A 19700-nucleotide genomic window follows, 5' to 3' on the forward strand; every position below is an offset into this window, starting at 1 on the left:
CAGAAGGTGGTAATGCCTGGGGGTGGGTGTATACAATTTCACCATATAGAATTTGGTTGAGATTACCTTTCTCCTTTATCTGATCTAGAATCATGGCATCCTGTATTGACAGTTGGTATGTGATTTATAGCAGTTTTTTTCTGGCACAGCTATCGTTAATGGGTCATTAATTATTTCCATGGGGTATGAGGAATACTGTTGCTTGCATATATTATGAAAAATGTGAGTCTTGTTTATAGAGATTCAAAATACCAAATGCATTATACCTCTAAACTCTATAGTCTGTACTGCTAACTGTTACCCACCATCTCCTTGAATGTCACTGTGCTGTAGAGAGGTGGGCAGGCTTATAAGGTGGAAATGGAAATGGTTCCATGCCAAGAGTTCCAATATTTGAAATATTTTTTGACTGTGGATTTCATATCACTTGATCCCAATTAAAACTGTAGAGTAGAGCTATGATTGTAGTTGTTAGTTGTTTGGGCAAGCAGTTGTCTAAGAGATACAGACCTGTGTTAGGTCCAGGTAAATAATCTGTCCTCCTGTGAGAATTCTTAGTGTGGAAATTTCTGACAGTTTTAGTTGGTGTAGTGTCTCCTTCAGTAACTATGGGGTTGTGGTGTGTAGCTCCAGGACTGCTGTCCTTTTATTCTATTTGTATTAAATTCTTTAACAATCAGGAGTCTTTTTAAGCTTCCAGGTCTTTACTGTCAGGTTTCTTCCAATAGAACCATGGATCTCTTGAGTTTCTTTTATAGCAAATCGGTCAGTTAATTAAAAACAACAAATCCGTCATTTAAAATTTAAAATTCTCTATTCATTAGGTATTCACTGGTTCAGGTATATATACTGTGTGCAGGTCCAGGTGTATTTATTGCTTAGCATTATATAAAACACTTCCACATACATTGGTCCTTCTGTACCCCGAAAGCTTGTAAGTTCTTGAGTTAGGGACTAAAAGCCAGTTTGTCTGTACATACCCAGACCAGGGAATGTTTTCCACTACACCATGCAGCCTTTTCAACATTCAGCCTCTGTTAAGCCAAGTCAGCACATGCTTAATCTGCTCCCCCACTTACAACCTAAACAGTTCTAAAATTTATCTTTAAAAGGCCCTTATCAACAACATATGTAAGATGTGCACTTTTATCTTGGGGCTCTTCAAGATTTCACCTTCCACTTAAAAATTTTTTTTTACCCATTCATGCACTGTTAATTCCCGTAAATTCTAATGGGAATTAAGCACATAAATCCTTGGCACTTGGTTGAAAAACTAGGAATCATGCAGAGACAGCACTTTTGTATATAGCCTGCTTATAATCCACTGTATAATTGGTTTGTTTTTTGTGCCATCTGGCATTGAATTGGTGAGATTCTTGCTGGGGTTTCATGATGTCTTACTGCTGTAGAAGATCATACATACATTGACATTTGGTGAAGAGATGGACTGAAGGTTTGATTCTACTCACACACTATGTTCAGAATGATGTTTTAGTAAAAAGTCAAAAAAAATCAGGATTGATACATGCCAACATCACCCTCTAACTTGGGTATATACACATATGCTCGATGTTTAACTTTCTCAATAATTTTGATACTGCATAGCTCTATGAGTGCAAGATTTCTGTCTATGTTGCTTATCTTTGTGTCCCTGGTGGCTAGAATAGTACCTGGCAAATAATAGGCATTTAGTAATTATTAGTTGAGTAAGTATTTCTGTTAAAACCATTATCATAACTAAGAATTAAATGCTTTTTCCTTTACATATATTTCTTCTACTAAATCTCCAAGTACATATGATACTTTGAAAATGAATTAAAGAATAATCTGTTCCTTCCCCTCAGCAGTTGTACCATATATTATGGCTGAACTCTTTTTCTTATAATATGCTCAAATAGTTCTAAAGTACAGTATGTTCTAGAGAGCCCCAGGTCAACTTAAAAACTATGCAGTGTCAAAATTAGCAAGAGAGCAAGTTAAATGCCCAGTATATGTGTATATACACAACTTTGTGAAAAGGTTGGCATCAATCCTGAGCTTTTTTGACTTTTTACTAAAAGCCCATTCTGAACATAGCCTGCAATAGAATACAAAAAATATGTACAGTAGACTAATCTACTGATACTCTAGGGTAAAGGACTGTAAGTGCTGAACTCATGTTTATCTTGGAGGACTGAAACTTTGTAATGACCATCAGGGTTGCACAGATTTATTGACTTTTAGAGCTGAACAGTTACCTAGTTTTTATGATTTATAAATTAATTTATAATACATTATTTTATTGAATTCTAACTTCTTTCTATGTAGTATCATTCTCCTTTCAATATAAAAAAAGACAAGTTTAGAGATAGGAATAATAAATAGTTATATGGTGTTTATAATGTGACAGGTGTTGTTTTTTGCATTTATTAACTTACTTGATTTTCACAAAACTTTATAAGACAGGTTGTATGATTCATTTTACTGGTGAGGAAACTTGAAGCACAGAATGATATAAGAACCTGCCCAAGGTCAATGGAAAAGTTCATATTTGTGCTAAGTGACTTACCTCAAGAAGTAGTAAAACCATAAACTTGATTTAGGTTTTTCTTACACTAAATCTGACTCTAGCATCTAAACCAGTCCAGAGATATTTAATGTGAGCCACATACGTAATTTTAAATTTCCTAGTAGCTAAAATAAAAAAGTAAAAAGAAACAAGTAAAACTAATTTTAATAATACACATTGTTTAAATCAATATATCCAAAATAGTATCCAAAATATTAAGTCAACATATAATAATCCAAAAGTATTAAAGAGATATTTTATATATTTTTTGTTACTAAGTCTCCAAAATCCAGTATATATTTTGCAGCACTTACAGGGCATCTTAATTCAGACTAGCCACATTTCCAGTGTGCAAACCAGCTCTGAGCCATCAAGCCTAAAGTCTTTACATATAGGTAAGAATAAAAAGCTCGGAGGAGTGAATTCCCATACTCAGAGTTAATCAGGTGCATAAACGTCATGTTGGTAACCAGACTTGAAGAGAAAAATCAGTTGCCAAGACTTGAAGCCTGGTGAATCCTCTGCTGCCCTATTGTGTGAGTTATGGCTCTGAGGGACCTCCTGCATGGTTTCTATCAACAGCCAGTCTTTGGACCTAAATACCCAGAATCCACTGTACTACATTCCATCTTCCACACCTTGAAGGCCAAACCAGCTGGTTTCACTCCAGTGGGATACATGTTAAACCCTATTTGTTTATTTACTGTTGCCAAGTTGCATGAAACATAAAGAAAGAGCCAAAAAAAGTTCAAATCTCCATGGAACATAGGAGTCTGGAAACTTTTTTTCCTAGGTTCATTCGCTGTTTAACTACAAATGAGCTGTGGAAAGCATATTGTCATAATGTGCTTCTGTTTGGGAAAAAGCCTGGAATCCTATGGACTTCAGAATGTGTGCTGTTTTAGAGATGTTTCCCTATTTCTTCACAGATGCTGTGGACTCTTAGAGGCTTATTACACTCTCCTCCTGTTGACTGTTCGGAAACCCAGAATAACTTCTGTATTTTTACCCTAAATTTATTCAAACCCTTCAAGTTGCCAGAGCCAGAATTGATCTAAAGATGCATATTAATAAGTAGAAGCTTAAACTAGTAATTTCTTTAATTCTGTCTTAATAATTGTATTACTATATTTCACAGGACTTGAATTTTAGAGGTAAGAGGGCCTTAAAAAGTCACCTGATAGTGGTTTTGGAATTTTTTCCTTAAGGTAATAGCACAGGTTTTTTCAGATGAGATCATACTTGGAATTCACACATAAAACAGATAATGGTGGAGCTGCTAGGAGTGAAGTGGGACTGGGGCTGGAGCCGTACTCTGTTGGTGTTTTATTGTTTGATTTGGCAGCTGCCAAGGCAGCTCTGTGGAGCCTAGATGTCTCATTAACACAGTGAAAAACACTGCTTTAGTCCATACAAACCCCCTCCCCCCATTTTTTTTCTCCTTGCCAGGCTGATGATAGCCACAGACTTACAATTCTAAAATATTTGACTTTATGAAAAATGGTCCAGGCGTGAGTACTAGAGTGATAGAACAGTCAACGGAAAGAATTGTAATGAGAAAGAACCAAGGTAGATCAGAATTATTGCCTGGGTATGAGAGTAGAACAAGTTCAAACTTCGCTGGTAGTAGATTGATGGGGACACACACACACAGAGGGGGTGGCGGGGGGAGAGAGAGAGAGAGAAATCAGACAAAGCATTCAGTTTGGACAGGAAGATAAGTTTCATTTTAGCAAATGAACGTAAAGTAACAGCCAGCCATTCACATGGCGTCATTGATAAGTGCTAGTCAGTCTTGAACTGGAGTGTGGAGAGTCAGAGCTAGCCATATGGAGTTGTCTGCTCAAAATGGAAGCCCTGAGGCCCTACTCTGAATGAAGTAATATGGAGACAGGAATTTTCTAAGAAAGAGTATGGGCAGAAGAGAAGGCCAAAGTCTGAGACTTAAAGAATGAATGAACATTAAGGCATCAGAAGAGCAAGAAAAAACAGTTAAGAAGATAGTAAAGGAGTAGCAGAGAGGTATGAAGAAAACAGTCCCACCATTCTCAGCCCCTCCCTGAGGCTCCCTTGACAAAACAACCAGCCTTTCTTCTTAAAGGCACTGTAACAGCCTTGTAATTGGACCAAGTATCTATCTTTTTTTTTTTTTTTTTTGCTTTTACAGCAAATAAAAGCATAAGTGAAAATTTATTTTATCCGTACAATTATTCATTATAGTAAAAGATCTTTAAAATGACTATGGATTCTCTTAAATAGAATAACTAAATTCCTTCCTCCCTCCTTTTCTTCCTTCCTGCCTCCTTTTATTTTTTGAGTTCTGTCATTTGAGTACAATGAGATGTAGTCTCCCTTACCAGGCCTGAGGTAGGAGGGGAACCTCTTATTTGGAAGAGTGCTTCCATTCACATGAAAAAACATGAAAGCAACCATTTTATGCCAGTTTTATTTAGAAAAATAAAACATATAAACAAATTTGCAACAGGCAACTTAGTATAAATTCATGAAATGCTCCTTTCTTGCTTTAATTTTATATTTTTATGGTAATGCTACTAATTTGAATTTTATTTTGATTCTACTTGATTTTTGCCAGGCTACCAAAGTAGATTATATTTCCTATGAAATCCTTTATTTTGTCATTTAAACCATTTTGGGGTTTTTCTATGGACAGAGTCCTTGAGTTAGCCTTCAAATGTTTATTGAGTGCTCATTATGTTTTATGCTTTATCTTGGGTATTCTAGAATAATGCAAAACAAAAAGGACAAGTTTTCTGCTTTTAAGACTATTGCTATTAGATTGACACGATTAATTTAATGGATGATAAAGCAAAAGTTAACCTTCTTTTAAGCAGGGCCAATCCTCAGTCACATGGTATAATTGTCTATATATTCTGGGGGCATTGACCACCCCAGACCCCTCCCCACTTCTGGAAACCTTATCCTTCATCTTCCTAGTCTCAGTCTCAGGAGTCTAATCCCAATTTGGATTTCCACTTGGAAGTTCTTGCTTTTAGCTTAAGATGCAGCCTCACATCATGTGATCATTCAGTAGACTCAGCCAGAATACCTCTAGGCCTTTAAGACCCAGAAGAGAGGTATCATTCACGGTGGAATTGCAGGTATCACAAAAATATTGAAGGGTATATAGAACAGAGGCATTTTGGTTTTGGGTGCTTCCTGCTGGCTTTTCTTAAATCATGTCGTCTATCAAGGAACCACTTCTGCCTTTTTTCAAGGCTGGCCCCACTTCTGGTAACCTGTTTGCCAAGGCCTTCACTTTGCACATCCTCTATCAAAGAGGAATTCTTGTTTGAAGTTCCTGTCAGTGGAATAGATATGTTGGGTAGACCATTCCTACTCATTTATATTTTCCTTTTACACATTAAGAAAATGAGGCCCACATTAACTTGTAAGTGATTTGCCCAGTGACCTCTAGCCTGTTTGCAGGGAAGCCAGAACTGGGATCCTTATCTCCTTGACTCCTCACTTACTGCTCTTTTCATTATATCACACAGCCTTTCTTAGCCATAAACTTCTGTCACTTAGCACTGACACTGAGGAAAGAAACACTTCACTGTGTGGTTTGCTGTTCATTGTTGTAATAATGATCAAATTAATATGATTTCTTGATAGTTATCTTTACTATTGACCACTAACAATAATAAATGTAGGGATCACTGGACAAGTAATGCTTATTTCAATTATGAAAACAATAAGAATAATCTTGAAAATGAATATTCAAGAACATATGATGATTTTTCTTTTCACTTCGTGTGCTCCCAATTATAGACTGCTTATTATAAAAGTACACAATGACTCTGGGCCTCTTCTCTAATAAGAGATTTGTTATCTTTTCTCCTTGGGTAGAAAACTTTCTTTCCACACTTAGATTTCAAACAGTCTTTTATAAACCTAGACTTCTGGCATATCTGGTACAATACTGTATAGTAACCTCAATTATCCTCCACTTTTGATTGTCTTTTTTGGTTTGTTTTTCTTCTGGCCACGCTGTGCATCATGCAGGATCTTAGTTCCCCGACCAGGGATTGAACCCGTGCCCCCTGCATTGGAAGCATGGAGTCCTAACCACTGGACCGCCAGGGAATTCCCCAATCCTCCATTTTAGAAAACATGGCTTCTTTAGAGGTTTAAGATAACAGATACTTTACAAATACATTTGTGTACGTATATCTGTCTATTGAATTATAACCTAAAAATTAATATTTAAACATCAGTTTCTACCTCACACCTGTCAGAATGGCTATCGTCAAAAAGATCACAAATAACAAATACTGGCGAGGATGTGGAGAAAAGGGAACCCTTTTGGTGGGAAAATAAATTGGTGTAGCCATTCTGGAGAACAGTATGGAGGTTCCTCAAAAAATTAAAAATAGAACTACCATATGATCCAGCAATTCCACTGCTGGGTATGTATCTGAAGAAAATGAAAACACTAATTTGGAGATACATGCACCTCAGTGTTCATAGCAGCATCATTTACAGTTGCCAAGATACGGAAGCAACTGCACTGTCCATCAATACATGAATGGATAAAGAAGATGTGGTATATATATATATACAATGGAATACTACTCAGCCATAAAAAAGAATGAAAATTTGCCATTTGCAGCAACATGGATAGATCTGAAGGGTGTTATGCCTAGTGAAATAAGTCAGAGAAAAACAAATACTGTATGTTATCACTTATATGTAAAATCTAAAAAATAAAACAAACAAATGAATATAACAAAACAGAAAAAGACTCTCAGATATAGAGAACAAACTAATGGTTACCAGTGGAGAGAGGGAAGTGCAGAGGGGCAAGATAGAGGTAGGGAATTAAGAGGTACAAACTACTATATATAAAATGAATAAGCTACAAGGATATATTGTATAGCATAGGGAATATAGCCAACATTTTATAATAACTTTAGATGGAGTATAATCTATAAAAATTTTGAATCACTAATGTTTTATGCCTGAAACTAGTATAATATTGTAAATCAACTCTACCTAAATTAAAAAAAAAGTCAATTTCTAGGCTGGTTCAAAGGATATGAATATCTATTTGGCAACTGGTAAGAATTGCCTATTTTGCTTATTGCAGAGCAGTGTTATCAATAAATGACAAGATGTTGGAAAGCACTGACATGTCCAGTATTATTTAAAAAATTGATTTTGAATAAATGATGGCAAATGTATGGGATGGAATATTATTTGGTTGTTAAAATATCCATTAAATACTTAAATGTTAAATGCTGGGAAAACAAAATGGTATGTGTGCTCTACCACAGTTTTGTTAAATTTATGTTGTGGAAGGTGGCCTGCAAAAGTGAGAATACTGTAAAATGTGAGAGCACAAAGCTCTCAGACAATTTGAGCATTATCTCCTCAAGTGGTTGTTCATTCTATTTCTGGTCACCTACCTTATTCATAGGACTCAGCACTGATTTACTTCTGGCTCATTTCCAAAACCAAATGCTCAATGGTAAAGTCTTCCCTTTGTTGGGGATATTCGAAGGAGCATGTCACAGGCCAAATATGCTTTGAGTAATGGAAGCATCAATGAAATTAAGTCCACATTTTTCTAAGAGAACTATTTTATAGAGGCCCAAACATTTGGATGATCAAGTTGATATTTGAAAGGTGAATTTTATTGCTTCTTTGTACCTTTAGTCATACCTGGGCACTGAATTGATTTACTCTTCAGAAGGGGAAAGTCATAGGGCCCAGGTGAAAGATCCAACATAACAGCAAGGCGGAATCATAGAGTGGCTACATGATCCATTTGCCATGGCTAAGGGTGAAAAGTGGAACCCTATTTGGGGCTCTTTATTTGAGAGTCATCTTTGGAAATGTAGAAGGACTTTGAGCTTCAGTTATCTTTTCTTCTCTTTTTAAATTTTTGTCTGATAAAGGCTTCTCATCTGAATGAAATGTAGGCTTTGACATCACCTATGGTAGCATCATCTAAGAACTACAGTGTGTTGACAACTGTCTTGTGATTACTTCACAGTGGATGATTTTCAATGGATGACATTTAGAGTAAACATGAACTGCTTTCAGATAGACAGAGTTCACACATTTGTGTGTAAAAAGAAAACTCCCAACCTGCAGTATTATTAAAAAGCAATTATATTAGCTTCAATATCATACCTTTTTCAGCATATAGACTTGTTTATTCAATGCTGTGTTAATTCTTCAAGATTATTTAGGAAGTAAATTTAATGCACAAATAAACAAGTATTTACTGAAACCTCTAACAGTATAGACAAGGTATGTTAGTACTTACAATGATAAAAAGACACAATCTTGATTTCAAGAAATTTGAGATAAAGGTGACAGGGGCAGGGGTCGATGGGAAGGGGAGGGGTTGGTAGGGCTGGTGGTACAAAAGGGACAATAAGTATCTAAATAACCATAAAACAAGACTATAAGAAACGCAGTACTACATGTATAAACAATGAGCTATGGACTCTGGAGTTTAGATATCATTAACTCCTTTTGGGAAAGACTTCATGGAGGAGATGACATTTATAAAGCAAATGAAATATAAGCATGGAGGCATGGCAAGGCATTTGATTTTGGTAATTCAGGTAGTTTGGTGTTGCTGGAGTAGGAATAAGAGAATGAGAAATAAACAGGAAACATCTTGTGTTTCAAAATGGTGGGTCATTTCTAAACTAAATTAAACAAGTCATTAAACGTGTGTACAATGCAAGATATTATAAACAGTGTTTGCAATCATTCAGATCAACTAACTAGACTGTATCTTAAAACTTACTAAAATCATGTTCTATAATTATAATTTAGATATTCAAGAAAATGTTAAAATCTTGCAGTGAATCTCAGACCTGTCCTGGGCAAAATCTGAAAGGTTGGTAGCACTGTACTGAGGACATTAAGGGCACACACAGGCCCAGTGAGAGGGTGCCATGATCCACTGTGTATCCTGGGCTGGGGTGACAGTTTGCTACATTAACTCTGTATCATATATTCATTCTAAAAAAGATTGAGCAACAATTTCTATTTGCCAGGCATTGTGCTAGAAACTAGGAATACAACAGTGAATTAATGATTCAGTCCCTCTCCTCATAGAACTTACAATCCTGAGATGGGGTTGAGGTTGGTTGAAATACAGTAGACAGAGATTCAAATACAGGGTGGTATGTGCCTGATGGGAGATGTAAAGAATGCTGTGTGAGCATACTGTAGTCTGCGTAGTTCAGAGAGGAAGGGTCAGGGAAGACGTCCTAAAGAAGTGCTGTCCAAGCCTAAGATTTTAGGAATAAGGCAGGTACACTGGGCAAACTAGGCCAGGCAGAGGAAGGAACATGCACATGAAGAGAGCAGGGTAAGTGGGGGGAATGAGAGAGAGAGGAAAGGAAAACACGTGGTGCTTTCTGGGAAGGCAATAGCTTAGTGTGGCTGAAAGCTAGAGTGTGAAATTGGTTGAGGGTCATGGACATAGAAGAGGCTGGAAAAGTAGGGGAGGAAATAAGGGTAGATTAACAGTGCTAAGGTTTGTTAAGGATTTCATAAAACTTAAGAAATCTGCTAAAAAATTTTGAGCTGGTATGTAACAGGGTCAGATTTGTGTTTTAAGAAGTTCACCATGGTTGTTGTGTTTAGAAGATTGCAGAGGGTTAAGATGGGAGGTCAGAAGACAAGCTAGGGTTCTGCTGTGGATCTCATCCACATCATGATGGTGGTCTGAACTTGGGTAGAAGCCTTGAGGATGGAGAGAAGTGGGTGGATCCTAGGCATAATTTGGAGGTGGGTTCCATAGGACTTAGAGATGGACTGGATGTGGAGTGTGAGGGAGAGGGAGGCGCCACACACCCTCTCAAGTGTCTGTCTTGGCCACTGGGAAGATGGTGTCTATTAGCTGAGTCTCACTAGTAGTGCCATAAAGGACTGAGCGCACAAAACTTCAAGGTTGTTTGTTCTTGGATCCTGCCAGGCCGACTTCAATTAGTGTGTGGGCTGTTTGCTGTGAGTGGGAGTGGCAGGGCTACGGTTTGTTTTTATTCTTCTTTCTTGAGACAATCCCTAATCATACTCATTCAGTACAGAAAATGAGCTTCACTAAATTGAAATCCAAAAATGTACCAAATGACTAGACTACAGTTTTCACTGAGGAGTTCAAAGAGGAAATCAGCTCCTCATGCTGCCGTATGAAAATGGGTAATTACAATATTTTTTAACACATTAGACCTTGTTATTTTTGAAATTAGGAAAACTATATGGGGCCACACATTTTTATCACTAGGAAGTCTTTTAGAGATTAGTGACAATTCTACAGATGAAAAAATTGTGGAGGTTAAATTATTGGCTCAAGGTCAATCACCTGGTAGTTGATTAATTTCTTTCTAAGTTGTACTGATGATGTCTTGAAAAGTGTTGATTAAACAAGTGAAAGTGTGCACATGTTGTCACAGGGCCCATAAAATTGTTTTATGTAGGTTTCGCAATGCCCTGGTAATTTTTGTGGCAAAAGAGTTGTTCTGACAAATCATCTGAAATAGAATATGGTATAGTTTCTGTTCTTGGTGCTCATGCCTGCTTCTAAAGTCTTTTGTTAAGTGATTTATGCACATTTATCCAGAGCATAATTATCTTGATTAATATTGAGACATATGGTATTTATAATCCCAATGTTTAACGAAGTGCTTCATGATTAGCCGTTTAAAAATAATTAACCCTCTTGTATATAAAATTTTGTAACTTCATTTCAGATTATCAAGAGCTAACTAATATTTTCAAAATTTTAATCACCCATATATATTGGATTCAGTGGAAATAATGTGTGAGGGGGTATTGTAGCTCTGATACTACAAATCAATGAGAAATTAAACCACATTTTAATGTTTTACAGCAGTCATATTTTTCTGGTCTGCCTTTTGCCTTTAGATGTTAGGTGTATATTACTTAATCACAGAAGCGATTTAGAAAAATGAAGTTACTAAAAATTAGAAAAAAACCTTAAATATGCTATTCTGCACACATATTTATTGATTTGGACCTATTCTCACCTAAGAATAAAAATCCTGTCTGGGGTTTGTAAGTCAATATAAGGGCTTTCTCTACATTCCCCACGTAGGAAACCAACATTAAACACATTTTATGGTGCTTATATCTTTATGACTTCTAAGGAGATGAGATATGTTAAGAGTATTTTTCCTAGTGGAATATGGACCAGATCTTCTATTTTCCTGAACAGAGAGAAGCAAATTCCTTGCATCTCCTTAAATGACCTGGGCAGTTGCTGCTAAGCTTTCATTATGTCACTTAGTAAAGACCCATGGTTGAGCACGTTAGGAATTACTAAAACAGATTCAATTGTTTTCTTTCTTTTTTTCCTGTTTCTTTTCCTCGAGAGACTCAGGTACAGAAAAGGCTTGAGGAAACTTAGGGAAGCCAAATTTTCTTTTCTTCACAGATGTCTTTGAGTTATAGCAATTTGTAAGCCTAGAATGATGAGGGGAAAACTATAATAAAGAAAACAGACTCAAAGAAAATGTCAAAATTAAAATATAATGAACTGTTTAATAAGGGATTTGTTTACATAACTTTCTAAAGATGTCTTCTTTATATATAAATACAAAATTGATGCTAGTAGGTTTTTCCCCCCTTATGTCTAGAAAATACCTCCAAATACCAATTATAATAACATCCAGCATGCCAAGTCTTTCACAGTAATTATTTCATGTATTCCTCACCCATCTATGAGGCAGGTACTATTATTTTCCCCATTTAACAGATAGGGAGACAGAAATTTACAAGAGATTAAGTGACCTGTCCAAGATCACATTTTAAGTGATGGAATCTGGTTATCTATCTAGATCTATTGGATTCCAGAGCTTGGGCTCTTAATCACTATTGTGATACCATCAAAGAGGCTGATACGGATCTCTGGGAGGGAGATGGTTTGGTTCCTATGCAGAGAATTCTTCCTTCATTATGTGCTGCAGGCTATATAGCTACATCACTTTTCCTACACTCAAGGTTGGAAATGGCATTTGACAAGCTTCTGCAGAGCTTAGAAAGCCTAAGAGGGTGAAGGTGCATGTGATGTGTAGCTTCTGAGATTTCCTGGGCCTGGCTGGCTCCTTCACAGGTGGTATATTTGATAGTTTTTCAAAAAGCTGCCATTGCACTCTCAATGCTGAGACAAAATATGGATACAGTTCATTTTTTAAACTTCATCTGCACTCCTGCATTCTTGATTGCGCTTATTGGGTAAGAGACAGGAATAAACAATATATTATTGGATGGGTGAAAAGGGGAGGGTAGATGTGAGCGATCCTAGGACAAAGGTCTGTGAGTAAAATTCCTTGAATCGATCATTTACCTGGTGCTTTAATCCCTCCACTCTTTAAATACGCACTGAGGAGACTTGTGCTTCCAGGAGGATGGAGTAGACATCTTTTTTCCTATTTCTCCCACTAAATACAGCTAAAAATCCTGGATATTATTTATAAAACAAACATAAGATTCTGAAAGGTAGAAAGAAGGCAGACTGGCTAGGGACCTCAGGACCAGAAGACACGGTGGTGAATTCTCTAGATTTTCTTTTTGCCTCATAGATCTCTGACTAGGTACTGGACAAGGTGGCAACCCAGAAATGCCAATGTGCTTAGACATGGCCATGGGCCAGTGGAGAACACATGCGGAGTCTGAACTCCTACTCCCACCCAGTAGCCACAAGGCACCCCGCCTGCAGGGTCAGAGGAGGGCACGTAGGGAACAGTAATGAGGTTCCCTCTGGACTTTTACCTCTGTCTGGCAGTGATAAGGCAGACGGAGTCCCAGAAGGAAAGAAGTAGATGTGGTTGAAAGAGTATTTGAAAAAATAATGGCTGAAAATTACCTAAATTTGGGAAAAAGACACAAACCTGTAGGTTCAAGCTGAGCAAATCCCAAACAGGATAAACCCAAAGATATTTATGCCAAGACATACCATAGATCACTTTCTGAAAACTAAGAACAGAGAAAAAATATCTTGAAAGCAGCCAGAGAAATGACAGGAAATGCACTGATTTTTGGCATTGGAGGAATAGGCTGGTTACCAGCGCTTCCCTTGTTGATTTCAGCAATTAGTCTTCTTTTTAACCAGACTCAACCAAGCTCACATGTACAGAGCATTTACTAGTTATCTGCAAATTATGCTGGGCACCCAGGGGACATTTGCTAATCCCATTCTTCCTGTAATTGCTCCACAGAGGGTATTATCCCTCAGAGCAAATCAAGGAATTTCAGAATTGGAAAGAACCTCAAAAAAAGGAAATAAAAGGGCAGAAATTTGTAATTTGGGATTTCTGGATGGGCTTCAGTTCTGTGAACTCCCTGAAATTAATCTAAAAAAATGCCAGCATGTATGTGCATTTTTCTAGGTAAAGGACCATAGCTTTCATCAGAGTCTCAAAGGAGCTGGTGGCCCCCAAAATGTTAAGAGCCACCATAAAGAGTTTCTGCTCTTTTCAGGCAAAACTATATAATCCAACCTAGACAGAAAAGAGCTAAAAACAGAGAAGGTATTCCCCATCATATACATCAAAATTCCTGAAAGCCACCTCATAATTCTCTACTTTTAAGGAGAAAATAGGAAAATGGCAGTTTTCTAATTTCTTCTAGGCACTTGTGGAAATACAGGTTTATCAAAGAATGTTTGCCTGTAGTCTTATTTTGAACATTTAAAAAATAGTACCTATAGGTGACTAAATAACCAATGCACCGTGATTTAAAATGTACTTTAGATTTCCCCTACCCCTGAAGCCATTTTATGAACTGTCATGTGCTACCTGAGCCTCCAGTAAAAACAAAAACAGGCTTTCCTGTTTTTTAAAAAAAATGTACTTCAGGTATGATTTCTCCCAATGCCAATGGAAAAGTTCAGACATACAAGGAAGCAGGAGCAGCCTCTCTACATCAGTACCAATAGGCTGGTATTTTATAAGAGATAGGACAAACTGTCCTGCAATCTGCATTCCTTTTTCCATCTTTCAAAAAAAAAACATGTAAAAAAGTTCTATTACAAATCAACTAAACTCCAACAAAAATTTAAAAAAATTTCTATTGATTACACAATGTGTAACAGTCAATTTATCAGAATAAAAAACTATTAGTGTTTTCTTTGGTGAAAAAACAACTATAACAAAAACAGATCCGTGTGGTTTCTCTGTCTACAGTGTGGCTGCCCCTCACTCTTTGTACCCTCTACCAAATCCCTCATGCAATCCAGGTCTGCTCACACCTGGAGAAATGCACAGTAAGGATTTTAGATTGCTGCTGCCTGTTTTCTGATCAAAATTAAGGCTCCCAGTGTTACCTGGAGAGCTAGAGATTGGATAATGCATTATTTTAGGAAAAAATTTGACTACCTGCTTTCATAAAGACCTTATAGTAGTTTGATTTACTCATACAATTCTATGCTGGCTGCATCTACACAATCAAAGGAATCACTGGGGACCCTTGTTAAACATAGAATTCCAGACCCCAACTACAATTACTACAGTGCAACCAGGAGAGGAACCTGAGAATCTAACAGTTTTTATCAAGTGCTTTGGGTGATCCTTGGGCTCAAACAAGTTAGAGCAATCTTCTTAAACTTGAATGTGCATATAAATTATCCTGGGTTCTTGAAACAAAAGCAGATTCTGATCCAATTGGTCTGGGTGGGACCTGAGATTCTGCAGATCTAACAAGTCCTAAGGTGATGCTGCTGGTGTGAGGACACCTTAAGTAGCAAGGTCAGGGAGATTACGCCTCATCTGGCTTGTGTGTAAATCAGTGTAGGCCATTACATTTTCCTTCTGCATCTGTGGATTCTCTACCAGAGGCCTCTCCCCTCCCTTGATGCTGCCCATTTCTCATTTTTCACTGATTGTATCTCTACAAGCTAGTGTGATCAGTTAAGGTAAGGCATCCTACTCTTCTCCACTTACTTTATAAAAAGTTCACACAAAGATAAAAACAGTCTGAAATAAACACCACACAGTAACTTACATAATGGGTTTATATTTAATATAGTACTTCTCACCATGGAGATGTTAGCAGTTAATATAAAGATTTTTTTGTTTTTGTTAAACATTAAATCTCTTCTCCATTTCAATATCAATATAAAGTATTTTTTTACATTAAATCTTTTCTCCATTTCAACGTTAGATACATCGAATACATTTTCTAAACTTTTTCCCCCACAAAGAGATAAGTTTTAAGTTTTGACCAACTGTATTTAATATCTAGGTACAATATTAACTTGGGAGATAAAACAAAAATGCATTAAAAATATGGAGAAAAGACTCCACAGTGATGCAGGAGGCAGTGATTATAACTAAACAGTGGCAATTTCCTAGGATTCTGGGCAAGAGTTTTCTTCTTTCTATTGAGAATTCTGAAACTATGAAATATTACTTATGCAAATTTCAGCCATCTCACTTCTTTGACCTTCTTTCTAACTAGCAAATGCAAATTACAGACGGCATTTTTCAGTGCATTATTTGTTGTGAAAAAACGTTTTGTTTTACATTTAACATAATATATCGATTTGTTCCTATTTATAGGGAAATAACCAAGACTATGAAGCTACCCTATTTACTGTTTCTTGAGAACTTTCAGACACCAAAACTCAGTTCTGAACCTCAATAGCACAAAGGTTTTCAGGGCAAGGTTTGATTCAGGAGGCCCTTCAAAGTCACATCTGTCCATTTCTCTTTCGTGCATATACCCCCAAACAAGCACAAATGCCTGTAATGCTGAGAACCACACCTAACAAGAGAGCGATTGCATCTCCAGCTTCTACTGCTTCAACAACAGGCAGCACCAGAAGCAATGAAAAGAGGACTAGGAACAATTGTGTTGAAACTGAGATCATGATGTTGAGATCTTGAGGTGACTGGTTCTTAAAGGCTGAAGGTTCCTAGAAATTAAAACATGGGAACAAAAAGGAACCATTAAAAATTCCTACCTTTTCAAATGACAGTATGAATACATGACAAATAACAGTTCATACAACCTTTTAAATCAGAGATTTTATAAATTATATTCAGACCCATCTCCTCATTTTATGGTAGAAGAAACTGAGGGAAGTAAATGGTACTTAAAGATGATCATTTGAGGCTAATCGCCCCTTCTCATGATAATTCCCCTACTCCAGCGATTTTTCCCCACTCTATAACGCCAACACCGTGTGAATCAACAAAACAGAAATTGAACAGTAGAACAAGAAAAGACAGAAGAGGCACAAGATACTAACTTGGAAACTATCCTAGTGAATGAAAATTATATTTTTTTAGGGTCTCTCCCATCCAGGAAATGCAAACAAATCTGGCAAAGTCAAACCACATATAACTGTGAAGTCGTGGGGGAAATAGTAAGACTTACCAAAGAAAGCGGTTTTTGTTTAATTCTATCAGTTCAGGATGCTGAGGCTAAGAGGGTCCACGTGACAGCGCCTATTATCAGAGGGGCGTAGCAGGATTTTAAAAATCGCACATTATTAATTATTATTTTAAAGCGGCAGCTAGAGTCAGTGCAGAGCGGGGAGGTTGTACGTAAGGGAGAAGAATGGGTAATAACTAACGACAACAGTTTTGTTCAAGCAGGGGAACTAGATTTAAAAGTTGGTCAGTTATAAAGGAAAAGCTAAAAAAACCCCAAATAACCAAAAAAACAAGTTCGTTCGAGGACTTGATAGTAGGACTTTAAAAAGAATCCCTGCTTTGGCCCGGCAACGTACAAATCTGCCCCCTGTTTTACAAATACCCTGGGCAATCTAAGTAGCCTTCGGGGACAAACTCGTACCTTACCTTCCAGGAAGCAGCCATTACAGGAATGGCGAGGAGGGCGGAGTCTCTAAACTACACTTCCCACAATCCGCGGTGACGACAACTCCCAGGATGCACCGGCGCGCTCCCCTGTAACTGGTTGCGGGAAGATGGTCACGCTCTACCGGGGACGCTGAGGAGCGAGCTCCCGGGGCTTCTTCACGTGGCCAAACCTGTCACCGGTGAAGTAGTTTAGTGTAGTACGGAAGCTGACACACACACAAAAAGGTAAAAAAATGACAGCAAGTGTTTTTTTTTCACCCTGTTCAAGGTTTCAAGACACAAGAAGTTATGTCCTTTTCTCTGACTGAAATGCAGACACAGTAGCCGAAAGAAATCACCCGAGCAGAGCCATCTGTTTCAGATGCATTTAAACAAGCGGCTTCTAACATTTTTGAAGGAGGGAATCCCCTGACACCATCTTCCAAATGTGCCTTATGACATTTGTTAACTCTTAAGCAATGAGGGAAAACATGTTTAATAAGACGTTTTGGAAAATGTCAAAAACATCTGTAGGGAAAAACAGGCAGTTTGAGGAAAAACAGGTTAAGCACTGTAAGAAGGTCTCTGATTCAGGTTCTGGAGTTCTGTTTCCCTATTACTTCAGGAGTGCAGTGTATGGTACGCTTTAGAGATTTTTTCTCACTCATGTGTTTATGATACTCACCCTATGTATCCCCAAATATTTATGGAAAGTTGTAAATTATTACTTTTAAGTCATAAGGATAAATTATTTGCATATATAAGTCTTAGCCCTTTCTGAAAGGCTTTCTTGAAGTCTAATTTAATCTATGAAGTCCTTACTGAACCTTTCTAATCACCCAGGCTTCTGAACTCTCATTTACTGACTAGAGGACTTATTTGGTACCCTGGAAATTATCATTTATTAATGATGTGGGTTAGGGGTGAAGTCACTTGCCCTGTCTGAAAGTCTCCCTAGGACTCTCAGACACAGCAGGTATATTTCAGTTCAGTGCCCATAATTGGCATGTAATTTTTTTATTGTTGTTCATCTTTTTTTCTTACACTTTACTAATTTCTCTGGACTGACAGCAAAGCTTTATATTCCTAGCTTCTAACACACACACAGAGGTGCTCAGAAATGTTGGCTAATAATTATTTGAATAAATAAATGTGCCAACAGGTTTTCTTGAGAGACAAAGCAGTGCCAAATAAACCAAAGCAAGGTGGCTTGCAAATTGGAAGTCTATGGATAATTACACAGTAATGTCAGCATTGCTTCTCTAAACTTGATTATTTTAACAAGTTCTGTCTTTGACTCATTTGCCTTGAGCTACTTCTGTTTTTTTACCTTTCTCATCAGTTATATTTGAAATAGCAGCTATTTAAAGATACTCTTTTGCATTCTAGTGTGAACAATTTGGGGATTTAATTTTTCCCTATATGTTTATTCAGTTTGCTGAAGTCAGCAGAGACCACGGTAAATTTAGTATTATTACAGACTTGTTTCTAGGGTTGTTAGCGTTGAGGATAATGGGTTAGTTTTAAGTTTGAAGGTCTGATGATGATAAAATGCTTTTTCTTTAAATTATTATGTTAAGAGATCATGATGACCTGGCCTATCTGAAAAAGAGTGGCAGAAGTTTGTGCAGAGATGTTTTGGGCCCGTGTAGTTTCAAAATAAAATTGGTTAACTTTTCCTAACCCGCATCTACCCTAATCAGGCAATTTAACAAAGGTGTTGCTGTATCTGCTTTTGCCTGCCTTATTACAACCCTAGTTTCCAGGGTTGTAATAAGTAGAATGGTATTCTAGTTCTCAGTGTTCTCTTCTTACTACCCTAACTAGTGATCTAAAAATAAATCAGACACCAAGGGGGCAAAGCGGCGGGGGGTTGGGGTGGTGGTGTGATGAATTGAGCGATTGGGATTGACATGTATACACTGATGTGTTTAAAATGGATGACTAATAAGAACCTGCAGTATAAAAAAATAAATAAAATTCAAAAATTAAAAAAAATAAAAAAAATAAAAATAAATCAGATCATTTATTCCTTGCTTAAAGCTCTCCAGTTCCATCACAATAAGCAGAAGTCTGTGCTCCTTATCAAGACTCACAACGCCCTACACATTCTGGCCTCTGCCTGCCTTTCTGACATCAGCCTACTACTCACTCATGCTCATTCCAATCACACTCATCTTTTTGCTGTTTCTTAAGCATGCCAATTTTGTGGTTTTATTGATTCAAATTTTTATTGAATCAAATTTTGTTGATTAACGTTTAGTCACTGTTACACTGTTCGTAGTAGAAACTACCTTATAAGTAAGAAGTCTGCTTTTGGGCTAAACCATGAAGGTATTTCG

The 19700-nt window shown here is 37.2% G+C and overlaps 1 protein-coding gene and 1 long non-coding RNA gene across 3 annotated transcripts in view; one reads left to right on the forward strand and one right to left on the reverse strand.

Annotated features, from left to right (window-relative positions):
- LOC309665752 overlaps window positions 1-19700 on the forward strand; it is a 280938-nt gene that overhangs the window by 77941 nt on the left and 183297 nt on the right. The window lies entirely within an intron of this gene.
- SMIM30 (small integral membrane protein 30) lies at window positions 15549-17391 on the reverse strand. Of its 2 annotated transcripts, none has more exons than XM_082472449.1 (3): window positions 17354-17391; window positions 16934-17004; window positions 15549-16469 (listed from the first exon to the last, which is right to left on the reverse strand). In XM_082472449.1, the coding sequence occupies exon 3, from the start codon at window positions 16422-16424 to the stop codon at window positions 16245-16247; it is 180 nt and encodes a 59-aa protein (XP_082328575.1). In that variant the 5' UTR covers window positions 16425-16469; window positions 16934-17004; window positions 17354-17391; the 3' UTR covers window positions 15549-16244. The 2 variants fall into 2 exon arrangements, with proteins under 2 accessions (XP_082328575.1, XP_082328574.1); XM_082472448.1 differs by having other exon boundaries at window positions 17359-17374.

This window comes from Balaenoptera physalus (genome assembly GCF_965194825.1).
Source record: "Balaenoptera physalus genome assembly, chromosome: 8".
In the NCBI taxonomy this organism is placed as follows: Eukaryota; Metazoa; Chordata; class Mammalia; order Artiodactyla; family Balaenopteridae; genus Balaenoptera; species Balaenoptera physalus.

Bases quoted from the DNA above. Each gene is read 5' to 3' on its own strand.
- SMIM30 (XM_082472449.1), bottom strand. From the start codon at position 16,424: ATGATCTCAGTTTCAACACAATTGTTCCTAGTCCTCTTTTCATTGCTT.